This window comes from Salmo trutta, chromosome 17 (assembly GCF_901001165.1).
Source record: "Salmo trutta chromosome 17, fSalTru1.1, whole genome shotgun sequence".
NCBI classification, from domain to species: Eukaryota; Metazoa; Chordata; class Actinopteri; order Salmoniformes; family Salmonidae; genus Salmo; species Salmo trutta.
The window spans coordinates 53978981-53993607 of NC_042973.1; the positions used below are offsets into that span (position 1 = coordinate 53978981).

Here is a 14627-nt window from a genome sequence, read left to right on the forward strand (position 1 = left end):
TGCCACAACTTTGGAAGTATGCTTGGGGTCATTGTCCATTTGGAAGACCCATTTGCGACCAAGCTTTAGCTTCCTGACTGATGTCTTGAGATGTTGCTTCAATATATCCACATCATTTTCTTGCCTCATGATGCCATCTATTTTGTGAAGTGCACCAGTCCCTCCTGCAGCAAAGCACCCCCACAACATGATGCTGCCACCCCCGTGCTTCACATTTCTCCAAAAGCTATGATATTTTTCCCCATGTGTAGTTGCAAACCCTAGTCTGGCTTTTTCATGGCGGTTTTGGAGCAGTGGCTTCTTCCTTGCTGAGCGGCCTTTCAGGTTATGTTGATATAGGACTTGTTTTACTGTGGATATAGATACTTTTGTACCTGTTTCCTCCAGCGTCTTCACAAGGTCCTTTGCTGTGTTTCTGGGATTGATTTGCACTTTTTGCACCAAAGTACGTTCATCTCTAGGAGACAGAACACGTCTCCTTCCTGAGCGGTATGACGGCTGCGTGGTCCCATGGTGTTTATACTTGCGTACTATTGTTTGTACAGATGAACGTGGTACCTTCAGGCGTTTGGAAATTGCTCCCAAGGATGAACCAGACTTGTGGAGGTCTGCAATTTTTTTCTGAGGTCTTGGCTGATTTCTTTTGATTTTCCCATGATGTCAAGCAAAGAGGCACTGAGTTTGAAGGTAGGCCTTGAAATACATCCACAGGTACACCTCCAATTGACTCAAATGATGTCAATTAGACAATCAGAAGCTTCTAAAGCCATGACATCATTTTCTGGAATTTTCCAAGCTGTTTAAAGGCACAGTCAACTTAGTGTATGTAAACTTCTGACCCACTGGAATTGTGATATAGTGAATTATAAGTGAAATAATCTGTCTGTAAACAATTGTTGGAAAAATGACTTGTCATGCACAAAGTAGATGTCATAACCGATTTGCCAAAATTATAGTTCGTTAACAAGAAATTTGTGGTTGAGTTGGTTGAAAAACTAGTTTTAATGACTCCAACCTAAGTGTATGTAAACTTCCGACTTCAAATGTATTTCAGTCCAACAGGTTTGTACTCTAACTTCTTGCGTGTCATCCTCTCTTCTCTACCCAGGAGCTTCATGCCCATCTCAATGGCTCTGTCAGCTTCTCAACCATCAAGAAACTCGTGGCTCGAAAGCCACATCTCAACATCGAACACGGCATGACTGCTATTCGCAGTGGTCAGCGGAGGACACTGGATGAGTACGTATGACAGAATTGATTGTTTGTTTCATAGTGCATTGTATGGCACTTGTCATACAATATAATGTATGGCACTTGTCCAACTCATTCCACGGAGGGCAGAGTGTCTGCGGGTTTTCGCTCCTCCCTTGTACTTGATTTGAATTAAGGTTACTGCTTAGTAAGGAACTCCGCTAACCTGGTTGTCTAGGTCTTAATTGAAAGGAAAAAACAAAAAACAACCTACACTAGCCCCAACATGAAATGTGTTTGACACCCCTGAAGTATGTGCTCATGTGATCTCTCGGTCCTGTCCCCCAGCACATGAAGGACTAGTGGATGGATAGTTAATTTATTGCCAAGCTGCAATGATGGGACACAGTATAGATGAATGTTCAATCATTAAAGGGATATTAACAGCACTCCTAAAGATCTTGTAAAGAGGAAGCTTAGCTAGCATAAAACCCACATGGAAATGAGATTCTTAGATTTGTTCATTTAAAATCTATTTAATTTTTTTTAAATATATGTATTATGAATTGAAATTGATTTATGTCAAATATGCAGCTATCGAAAATATATGGGAATGTCTGCTCAATCCAACTGATCAAATTTTATTGGTCACATACACATGGTTAGCAGATGTTATTGTACCCGTATACAAGATGGCGCCGGAGGAGATGGCCGCCGTTTTACGGTCTCCTAACCAATTGTGCTGTTATGTGTTTCTTTCCCCGCAATATTTGTAAATTATTTTGTACATAATGTTTCTGCAACCATATCTTACGGCAGAAAGGAGCTTCTGGATATCAGGACAGCGATCACTCACCTCGGATTAGACAAAGATTTTTTCAACAACAAGCAGGACTCACACGATATTCTCCAAACACCCCACAGGGCAGACATTCCAATTATTCGCAAAAGGAAGCAACGCAGAGGACGAAGAGCCGGATGCCTCGTCCGGACCCACAGAAGGCGAGTAGGAAAGCTGCCGTTACTGTCAATATTACTCGCCAATGTGCAATCATTGGACAATAAACTAGACGAGGTACGATCACGAATATCCTACCAACGGGACATCAAAAACTGTAATATCCTATGTTTCATGGAATCGTGGCTGAATGACGACATGGATATTCAGCGAGCGGGATATACGCTGCACCGGCAGGATAGAACGGCACACTCCGGTAAGACAAGGGGGGGTGGTCTGTGCATATTTGTAAACAACAGCTGGTGCACGAAATCTAAGGAAGTCTCTGGATTTTGCTCGCCTGAAGAAGAGTATATTGTGATAAATTGCAGGCCACACTACTTGCCTAAAGAGTTCTCAGCTATACTTTTCATGGCTGTTTATTTACCACCACAAACAGATGCTGGAACTAAGACCGCACTCAGTCAGCTGTATAAGGAAATAAGCAAACAGGAAACCACTCACCCAGAGGGGGCGCTCCTAGTGGCCGGAGACTTTAATGCAGGGAAACTTAAATCAGTTCTACCAAATCTCTATCAACATGGTAAATGTGCAACCAGAGGGAAAAAAATTCTAGATTACCTGTACTCCACACACAGACTCGCCCTCCACTTGGTAAATCCGACCACAACTCTACCCTCCTGATTCCTGCTTACAAGCAAAAATTAAAGCAGGAAGCACCAGTGACTCGGTCTATAAAAAAGTGGTCAGATGAAGCCGATGCTAAACTACAGGACTGTTTTGCTATCACAGACTGGAACATGTTCAGGGATTTTTCTGATGACATTGAGGAATACACTACATCAGTCACTGGCTTTATCAATAAGTGCATTGAGGACATCGTCCCCACAGTGACTGTACGTACATACCCCAACCAGAAGCCATGGATTACAGGCAACATTCGCACTGAGCTAAAGGGTAGAGCTGCCGCTTTCAAGGTGCGGGACTCTAACCCGGAAGCTTACAAGAAATCCCGCTATGCCCTGCGACGAACCATCAAACAGGCAAAGCGTCAATACAGGGCTAATATTGAATCATACTACACCGGCTCCGATGCTCGTCTTATGTGGCAGGGCTTGCAAAATATTACAGACTACAAAGGGAAGCACAGCCGCGAGCTGCCCAGTGACACGAGCCTACCAGACGAGCTAAATCATTTCTATGCTCGCTTCGAGGCAAGCAACACTGAGGCATGCATGAGAGCATCAGCTGTTCCGGATGACTGTGAGTAAGACCTTTTAAACAGGTCAACATACACAAGGCTGCAGGGCCAGACGGATTACCAGGACGTGTGCTCCGGACATGTGCTGACCAACTGGCAGGTGTCTTCAGTGACATTTTCAACATGTCCCTGATTGAGCATGTAATACCAACATGTTTCAAGCAGACCACCATAGTCCCTGTGCCCAAGAACACAAAGGCAACCTGCCTAAATGACTACAGACCCGTAGCACTCACATCCGTAGCCATGAAGTGCTTTGAAAGGCTGGTAATGGCTCACATCAACACCATTATCCCAGAAACCCTAGACCCACTCCAATTTCCATACCGCCCAAACAGATCCACAGATGATGCAATCTCTATTGCACTCCACACTGCCCTTTCCCACTTGGACAAAAGGAACACCTATGTGAGAATGCTATTCATTGACTACAGCTCAGCGTTCAACACCATAGTACCCTCAAAGCTCATCACTAAGCTAAGGAACCTGGGACTAAACACCTCCCTCTGCAACTGGATCCTGGACTTCCTGACGGGCCGCCCCCAGGTGTTGAGCGTAGGTAGCAACACATCTGCCACGCTGATCCTCAACACTGGAGCTCCCCAGGGGTGCATGCTCAGTCCCCTCCTGTACTCCCTGTTCACCCACAACTGCATGGGCAGGCACAACTCCAACACCATCATTAAGTTTGCAGACGACACAACAGTGGTAGGCCTGATCACCGACAACGACGAGACAGCCTATAGGGAGGAGGTCAGCAACCTGGCCGGGTGGTGCCAGAATAACAACCTATCCCTCAACGTAACCAAGACTAAGGAGATGATTGTGGACTGCAGGAAAAGGAGCACAGAGCACATCCCCATTCTCATCGACGGGGCTGTAGTGTGGAGCAGGTTGAGAGCTTCAAATTCCTTGGTGTCCACATCAACAACAAACTAGAATGGTCCAAACACACCAAGACAGTTGTGAAGAGGGCACGACAAAGCCTTTTCCCCCTCAGGAAACTAAAAAGATTTGGCATGGGTCCTGAGATCCTCAAAAAGTTCTACAGCTGCACCATCGAGAGCATCCTTACCGGTTGCATCACTGCCTGGTACGGCAATTGCTCGGCCTCCGACCGCAAGGCACTTCAGAGGGTAGTGCGTACGGCCCAGTATATCACTGGGGCAAAGCTGCCTGCCATCCAGGACCTCTACATCAGGCGGTGTCAGAGGAAGGCCCTAAAAATTGTCAAAGACCCCAGCCACCCCAGTCATAGACTGTTCTCTCTACTACCGCATGGCAAGCGGTACCGGAGTGCCAAGTCTAGGACAAAAAGGCTTCTCAACAGTTTTTACCCCCAGGCCATAAGACTCCTGAACAGGCAACCAAATGGTTACCTGGACTATTTGCATAGTGTGCCCCCCCACCCCACAACCCCTCTTTTACGCTGCTGCTACTCTGTTTATCTTATATGCATAGTCACTTTAACTATACATTTATGTACATACTACCTCAATTGGCCTGACCAACCGGTGCTCCCGCACATTGGCTAACCGGGCTATCTGCATTGGATCCCACCACCCGCTAACCCCTCTTTTTACGCTACTGCTAGTCTCTTTAACCATACCTACATGTACATACTACCTCAATAAGCCTGACTAACCGGTGTCTGTATATAGCCTTGCTACTCTTATTTGAAAATGTATTTTTACTGTTGTTTTATTTCTTTACTTATCTACACACACACACCTTTTTTCTCACTATTGGTTAGAGCCTGTAAGTAAGCATTTCACTGTAAGGTCTACACCTGTTGTATTCGGCGCACGTGACAAACTTTGATTTGATTATTGCGAGTGTAGCGAAATGCTTATGCTTCTAGATTCAACAGTGCAGCAGTATCTAACAGGGAATATCTAGCAATTCCACAACAAAAACCTAATACACACAATCTAGTAAAGGAATGGGATGAGAATATATAAGTATAAAATATATGGATGAGCAGTGACAGAGTGGTTAAGATGCAATAGATAGTGAAGGATACAGTATATACAGTTGAAGTTGGAAGTTACATACACGTTAGCCAAATACATTTAAACTCAGTTTTCACAATTCCTGACATTTAATCAGAGTAAAATTCCCTGTCTTAAGTCAGTTAGGATCACCACTTTATTTTAAGAATGTGAAATGTCAGAATAATAGGAGAGAGAATTATTTATTTTAGCTTTTATTTATTTCATCACATTCTCAGTGGGTCAGAAGTTTACATACACTCAATTAGTATTTGGTAGCATTGCCTTTTACATTGTTTAACTTGGGTCAAACGTTTCGGGTAGCCTTCCACAAGCTTCACGCAATACGTTGGGTGAATTTTGTCCCATTCCTTCTGACAGAGCTGGTGTAACTGAGTCAGGTTTGTAAGGCCTCCTTGCTCGCACACGCTTTTTCCGTTCTGCCCACAAATCTTCAATAGGATGGAGGTCAGGGCTTTGTAATGGCCACTCCAGTACCTTGCCTTTGTTGTCCTTAAGCCATTTTGCCACAACTGTGGAAGTCTGCTTGGGGTCATTGTCCATTTGGAAGACCCATTTGCGACCAAGCTTTAACTTCCTGACTGATGTCTTGAGATGTTGCTTCAATATATCTACATCATTTTCCTACCTCATGATGCCATCTATTTTGTGAAGTGCACCAGTCCCTTCTGCAGCAAAGCACCCCCACAACATGATGCTGCCACCCCTGTGCTTCATGGTTGGGATGGTGTTCTTCAGCTTGCAAGCCTCCCCCTTTTTCCTCCAAACATATTGATGGTCATTATGGCCAAACAGTTCTATTTTTCTTCCTTCAGACCAGAAGACATTTCTCCAAAAAGTACGATCTTTGTCCCCATGTCTAGTTGCAAACCGTAGTCTGGCTTTTTTATGGCGGTTTTGGAGCAGTGGCTTCTTCCTTGCTGAGCGGCCTTTCAGGTTATGTCGATATAGGACTTGTTTTACTGTGGATATAGATACTTTTGTACCTGTTTCCTCCAGCATCTTCACAAGGTCCTTTGTTGTTCTGGGATTGATCTGCACTTTTCGCACCAAAGTACGTTCATCTCTAGGAGACAGAACGCGTCTCCTTCCTGAGCAGTATGACGGCTGTGTGGTCCCATGGTGTTTATACTTGCGTACTATTGTTTGTACAGATGAACGTGGTACCTTCAGGCGTTTGGAAATTGCTCCCAAGGATGAACCAGACTTGTGGAGGTCTACAATTGTTTTTCTGATGTCTTGGCTGATTTCTTCTGATTTTCCCATGATGTCAAGCAAAGAGGCACTGAGTTTGAAGGTAGGCCTTGAAATACATCCACAGGTACACCTCTTATGGACTCAAATGGTGTCAAATACCTATCAGAAGCTTCTAAAGCCATGACATAATTTTCAGTAATTTTCCAAGCTGTTTAACCTCTCTGGGCTAGGTGGGATGCTTACGTCCCACCTACTCAACAGCCAGTTGAATCCCGTGGCGCGTTATTCAAATACCTTAGAAATGCTATTACTTCAATTTCTCAAACATATGACTATTTTACAGCATTTTAAAGACAAGACTCTCGTTAATCTAACCACACTGTCCGATTTCAAAAAGGCTTTACAACGAAAGCAAAACATTAGATTATGTCAGCAGAGTACCCAGCCAGAAATAATCAGACACCCATTTTTCAAGCTAGCATATAATGTCACATGAACCCAAACCACAGCTAAATGCAGCACTAACCTTTGATGATCTTCATCAGATGACAATCTTAGGACATTATGTTATACAATACATGCATGTCTGTTCAATCAAGTTCATATTTATATCAAAAACCAGCTTTTTACATTAGCAGGTGACTAGCATGTGACTAGCATTCCCACCGAACACTTCCAGTGAATTTACTAAATTACTCACGATAAACGTTCACAAAAAACATTAACAATTATTTTAAGAATTATAGATACAGAACTCCTCTATGCACTCGATATGTCTGATTTTTAAAATAGCTTTTCGGTGAAAGCACATTTTGCAATATTCTAAGTAGATAGCCCGGCATCACAGGGCTAGCTATTTAGACACCCAGCAAGTTTAGCATTCACCAAAGTCAGATTTACTATAAGAAAAATGTTATTACCTTTGCTGTCTTCGTCAGAATGCGCTCCCAGGACTTCTACTTCAATAACAAATGTTGCTTTGGTCCCAAATAATCCATTGTTATATCCAAATAGCGGCGTTTTGTTCGTGCGTTCAAGACACTATCCGAAAGGGTAAATAAGGGTTACGAGCACGGCGCATTTCGTGACCAAAAAATTCTAAATATTCCATTACCGTACTTCGAAGCATGTCAACCGCTGTTTAAAATAAATTTTTATGCAATTTTTCTCGTAAAAAAGTGATAATATTCCGACCGGCAAATAGTTTTTTATTACAAAGAGAGTGAAAGTAAAAGCATGCTATCCCCTCATGCACGAGCCTCAGTCTAATGGCCCGCTGATAGACCACTTGCCAAACGCGCTAGTGTGTTTCAGCCTGGGCTGCCTCGATATAATTCAGCTTTTTCCCGGGTTTTGAGAGCCTATGGGAGCCGTAGGAAGTGTCACGTTACAGCAAAGATCCTCAGTCTTCAATAAAAAGAGCCAAGATGAACAAGAACTTGTCAGACAGGTCACTTCCTGTATGGAATCTTCTCAGGTTTTTGCCTGCCATATGAGTTCTGTTATACTCACAGACACCATTCAAACAGTTTTAGAAACTTTAGGGTGTTTTCTATCCAAAGCCAATAATTATATGCATATTCTAGTTACTGGGCCAGAGTAGTAACCTGTTCAAATTGGGTACGTTTTTCATCCGGCCGTGAAAATACTGCCCCCTAGCCCCAACAGGTTTTAACATGCTGATAGAAATGAGGTAAAACTGATTTCAGTTTCCCTGCATTAAAGTCCCTGGCCACTAGGAGCGTCGCCTCTGGATGAGCGTTTTCCTGTTTGCTTGTGGTGGTATACAGCTCATTGAGCACTGTTTTAGTGCCAGCATCGGTCTGTGGTGGTATGTAGACAGCTATGAAAAATACAGATGAAAACTATCTAGGTAGATAGTGTGGTCTACAGCTTATCGTGAGATACTCTACCTCAGGCGAGCAAAACCTTCCTTAGACATTGTGCACCAGCTGTTGTTCACATATGCATAGGCCCCTGCCCCGTGACTTACCATAGGCTGCTGTTCTGTCCTGCCGATGGAATGTATAACCCGCCAGCTGTATGTTCATAATGTCGTCATTCAGCCACAACTCGGTGAAACATAATGTCCCGTTGGTAGGATATACATGCTTTCAGCTCACCCCATGTATTTTTCTGGCGATTAAACATTAGCTAGCAGGACAGAAGGCAAGGGCAGATTAGCCACTCTTCCCCTGATCCTCGCAAGGCACCCTGATCTCCACAATATCTCAGTTTCCTTCTCCAGTGACTCGCAGGGATCTGGGCCTGGTCGGGTATCTGTAGTAGTATATCCCTCCTGTCCGACTCATTGAAGAAGAACTAGGTTAGCAATCTGATGTCCAGAAGCTCTTTTCGGTCATAATGTTGCTGCTACCGTCTCTTATGTACAAAACAAGTTACGAACAACACGAAAAAAAATAAAATAGCACGGTTGGTTAAGAGCCGAAAAGACGGCAGCCCTTCCCTCCGGCGCCATCGTAAATATCACATTTACATAAGTATTCAGCCCTGTACTCAGTACATTGCTGAAGCATCTTTGGCAGCAATTACAGCCTTGAGTCTTATTGGGTATGACACTACAAGCTTGGTACACATGTATTTGGGGAGATTTTTCTCTGAAGATCCCCTCAAGCTCTGTTAGGTTGGATGGGGAGTATCGCTGCACAGCTATTTACAGGTTTCTCCAGAGATGTTCGATCGGGTTCAAGTCCAGTCTCTGGCTGGGCAAAACAAGGACATTCAGAGACGTGTCCCGAAGCCCCTCCTGCATTGTCTTGGCTGTGCACTTTGCTCCATTCACCTTTCACTCAATCCTGACTAGTCTCCCTATCCCTTCCGCTGAACAAAATCCCTACAGCATGATGCTGCCACCACTATCCTTCACTGTAGGGATGGTGTCAGGTTTCCTTCAGACATGAGGCTTGGCATTCAGGCCAAAGATTTCAATCTTGGTTTCATCAGACCAGAGAATCTAGTTTCTCATGGTCTGAGAGTCCTTTAGATGCCTTTGGGAAAACTTAAAGCAGGCTGTCATGTGCCTTTTACTGAGGTGTGGCTTCTGTCTGGCCACTCCGCCTGATTGGTGGAGTGGCCAGACACTCCATCTCCACAGAGGAACCCTGGAGCTCTGTAAGAGTGACCATCGGGTTCTTGGAAATGTTTTGGTACCTGTCCCCAGATCTGTGCCTCGACACAATAATGTCTCGGAGCTCTACAGACAATTCCTTTGACCTCATGGCTTGGTTTTTGCTGTGACATGCACTTTCAAATGTGTGACCTTATATGTGACTCGTTTCAGGAAGCTAGGCGGATGTCGCACATCACTGCTTCACAGGAGAGCCATTTCAATGTAACCTTTTTATTGTTTTATCAAAATGTTTTTTTTTTTTAAGAAATGCCTTCTGGAACATGTGAACATCCATGCCATCTGTAAATAGGAATACGATTGTTAAATGACAAGCCTAGTTGGTTTAGGGACAGAAAAAGTCAGGAAACTTCCCGCTAGCCATGATTGGCTGAGATGTTGATAGGTCTGGACATGCCGAGAGATTAGTTCGGATTTGTCTGCCATGTACCACGGTTCTGTCTATAATATGAGCTGGTCAGTATGTGTAGGTAATCCTTTCTAACGCGGCTTTTTTGAAAGAAATCACATAGTAGAACTGCATAAGTGTTGCTCTCCACTTTCTGGAGGACCTAATTTTGAATACAGTAGAATTAGAATATGATAGCTAAGGAGATGGAGGAAATTCTGACGTTTGATTGCAAATTTGCAGACTGAGTCGAAAAGAGAACACACAGAAGGCTGTTGTATAAAACACCTGTCTCCAGATTACATCTTCAAACTAAGGTCAACCATGGCATCCGTGACAGAGAGGGAGAAGCGTCCATCCAAATATACGAGTAAGAGTCTAGCTAGCTACGTTTTCAGATATTACACGTTTCTAATTTTGTCAGAAAGTCATTTTAATTTCAAGATGAAGTGTACTATTAGCTAACGTTAACTGGCTGGCTAGCTAGCTAACATTACGAGTATGATCTGTGTAGTAATATTATTTGTATCTGAGCCATTTGCATTGCTAGTTATAGCCTAATGTTAGCTAGCTAACATTGAACCTGGTTGGTTAGCTACCTGCAGATTCATGTAGGGTAGTAACGTTATCAGTTGGGATTATGGTTCATTGTTTAGCTAGCTAGCTACATGTCTAAACAAAAGAATCCACTATGCAAGTAACTATTTCAATAGAGTGTTTATGATGTCACTGCGACAACTGTCAATTAGACGTAGTTGGTAAATTCACTAAAGCTATCTACTCCGATTTCAGAGCACTGTAATCTGATTGTGCCAGAGTGCAGAATAACTGACAACTTTACGAACGCTCAACACCCGTTGAATATGGCCGGTGTCAGTAAACGTTGGCAAAAAAATTGTAATTCAATTGTTGCCAGCAGCACAATTGCAGTCACCAACGCTCTGGATAACATAAAAATAGCCTAACCAGCATGTGAATCCTTAAAGAGATGGGTGGGGCTAAAGCTTAAAAGGGTGTGAACACTGTTGAATGGGTGTAGACAAAGAACACTCTAGTAGGTACCAAAACATTCAAGGGCCATTTTCTCAAAAGTGAGGTTTATCAAGTGAAGTTGATCAACTTTCAAAGTAGAATTACTTTCCCATAGTGTATTATGTAGAATTTTCTAGCTCTGAGTCTACTTTTATCCAATGTAAAAATCCCAATTTCAAATTTTGCTACATAAGACCGAATCGAGTCGGTCACAGACAGGTGTGTGCCTTTCCAAATCATGTCCAATCATTTGAATTTACCACAGGTGGACTCCAAGTTGTAAAACATCTCAAGGATGATCAATGGAAACAGGAGTCACCTGAGCTCAATTTCAAGTCTCATAGTAAATAAGTTATTTCTGTTTTTTTGATGAGGAAAAGGCTATAATGTAAAAGGGGAAGGGGTCTCAATACTTTCCAAATGCACTGTATATATTTTTTTACACATTTAATCCTTTATTTTTGTTGGCACAAAACTACCTTCATACTTCCATTAATTTATATGGGTTACCTTCAGATGAGTCTGTGACACTTGTGGTCCCGTTTGGATGCTGCAGACGTTTTCGTGAGAATACTTATTTTTCTGGATGTCTCATGGTCTGACAAACGCAGCTGTAGCTCGGCCACCTTCCACCGCAGAGGCGGAAGGCCGACGACATAGGTGGATGTGCTCGATTGAGACAGATGGGTATGAAAAACAGAAATCTCTAGCTTAAATCTACGGATTTTGATGGGGATTTTCTTATGTTACTTAGATTGACGCACGGGTATTAAGTACTTGGAAAACACTTGTCTCGCATTATCTTGGCTTCTGCTTATTCTCTTGAACTTCTCAACACTGAAAATACATTTCAGACAAAGGAAAACAAAGTGCTAACTGATGATGCGGAATCATCTATGACTTGGTCATTCATTTCACAGATAAGCCTTTTTGGAGCTCTAATGTTTCTTCCAAATCTTGTTTTGGCTGAAGCAGATTTAATGCTTTGTGGCTTAGTGCAAACTGCAGGCTCTGGTTTGTCATTGTTTACTTTTGAGTGGTCATTATCTTGGGGAGGCTCAGAGATGGAAAAGTAATTTACACTGTCCACAGAAGAGTGGGTGACGTCACTATCTTGGTAAATCACTACATCACTGAGGTCGCTGGCCAGTTCATCATCTGGATGAGTATTCTCAACTGCATCAGGTAATTCATCAGGTAACTCTTGTTCATCATTTTCAGCGGTTTGCATGAGCAAGTTCACTATCTGTGTATCACAGTCCTCATCGTCATCAGGTATACTTCCGATGATGATGATAATAAATGGGACTTGCATAGCGCTTTTGAAGTACCCAAAGTCGCTTTACAATAAAAAAAAAAATCTAACAAAAACATCAGACTAAACAAAAACATGAATAAAGAGAGGAGTGGGCTCAAAGAAGGGGAAGAGTGTGATGTATCAGTGAATGGGGAGGGGGGGTTAAGGATAGGCCTTGTCAAAGAGGTAGGGTTTTAGGAGGGACTGAAAGATAGTGATGAACTCAGAGTCACAGATGGCTGGAGGGAGGGAGATCCAGAACCTAGGAGAAACCCTGGAGAAGGCATAGCCACAGGAAGTAGTTCGGGGGTCGGGGGTGCTGCGATCGCCAATGGGGGGGAGGAATGTGCCCGCTCTACAGACTGCTATATCGGTCCAATAATACAGGACTATTCTTTTTTTTATTATTATGCATTTTCAGCTCCCCCACTTCCCACGGCTATGGCTTAATGAGTTGCAGTACTCAAGACGGGAGGAGATGAATGCATGTACGAGGATTTCAGCGGCAGGACTGGAAAGGGAGGACCTGACTTTGGCAATGAAGAATGAGGGTTTGACAGTGTCTGATGTGGTGGTGAAAGCAGAGGGTGAAGTCCAGGATGATGCCAAGGATGCGTGCATGGAGAGAGAAACAGTGGTGTTGCCAATGGTGAGGGTGTGGTTGCCAGCTTTGGTGAGAGTGAATTTGGTGAGAGTGAGTTCCGTTGTATCACTGTTGAGCTTGAGGAAGTTTTGTTGCATCCATGTTTTTATTGCAGAGAGGCAGGATTCAGTGTGGGTCAGAGGTGGATTGAGGAGGGATTTGGTGCTGAGGTATATCTGGGTGTCATCAGCATAGCATTGGTCAAAGTGACAGAGGATCTGACCAAGGGGGAGGATGTAGATGATGATGAGTAAAAAACAGAGCCCTGGGGGACACCCTGTGATTCATTAGCTTTAGGGGGACAGTACACAAGTATGGTGGCCATAGAGCAAGATGATTTGTAGGTGGAGGGGGTGATACAGGTAGCCATAACCAGCAGAGGCCTCCACCACTACCGGTGGAGAGGGGGTGATACAGGTAGCCACAATCAGCAGAGGCCTCCACCACTACTGGTGGAGAGGGGGTGATACAGGTAGCCATAACCAGCACAGCAAATGCAAATCAATTGATAAAAATTTTGACATGCGTTTTTCTGGATTTTTTTGTTGTTATTCTGTCTCTCACTGTTCAAATAAACCTACCATTAAAATTATAGACTGATCATTTCTTTGTCAGTGGGCAAACGTACAAAATCAGCAGGGGATCAAATACTTTTTTCCCTCACTGTATCTGGCGAATAAGCAAGGGGGAGGCGGGAGCTACACCGGGCCACAGGTGAGTCAAATCCGATAGGTATTCCAGAGGGAGGTATGGTGAGGGAAATCAAAGGCAATAATCCAGAGGTGGCTTAGGGAACAAGGAGGCTAGCAATCAGAGGAAGAGTCCAGGCAGGTGGAGTCTTCCTCTGGCTTCATTGTCCTCAGAGTTTTAGTTGAATTCTCCATCCAGTGGAAAGAAGCTTACAGAGAGGATGAGATTCCTGTGAACAACATTCTCTTTGGCTGTCTGTAGATCCTTGATTCTGTACACATTGATGTCTGGTTTCACTGATATCACTTCATATAGGGTTGAGTCCCATTTGTCTGCAATCTTCCTTTCACCTCTGTTGGCTAGTATCACTCTCTCTACTACTGTCAACGGTGATCATTTTACCTTGTGGTTGTAGAGCTTGGCATGACGTGTCTGTTCACAGAGGTTGTGCTTTTGAGCGATCTGGGCTGCTTCATTCAGGTCTCTCTTCAAGTGGGACACAAACTCCACTGTTTGTCTGCGAGGACATGCTGAAACATGACGTTGACGGTAAGTTCTAGGATTCTCCCAAACATGAGATAAAACAGCATGAAACCAGTCGTCTCATGCTCTGTGCAGTTGTTCAGCATCTGTAGCATTTGCGGCCACTTGGCTTTGGACTTCAAGGCAGAGCTCTGACCATACCACAGAGGGTTCTCTTTAAACACTCCGTAACCCCGTTTCTTATAGGATGATGGGGTGTAGTGTGTTATTTCTCTGTCAGCCATCTCCAACTGTTCTTTTATCAGTCTGCTTTGAACATCGGTCCCT

General features: G+C 43.6%; 1 protein-coding gene across 3 annotated transcripts in view; it reads left to right on the forward strand.

Moving 5' to 3' along the window:
* The window catches only part of mapda (N6-Methyl-AMP deaminase), a 31537-nt gene that overhangs the window by 2095 nt on the left and 14815 nt on the right, over positions 1-14627 (forward strand). For all 3 annotated transcript variants that reach the window (XM_029697301.1, XM_029697302.1, XM_029697303.1), the window contains exon 2: positions 1109-1239. In XM_029697301.1, the coding sequence (XP_029553161.1) occupies positions 1109-1239 (131 nt within the window). The remainder of the gene's footprint in view (positions 1-1108; positions 1240-14627) is intronic.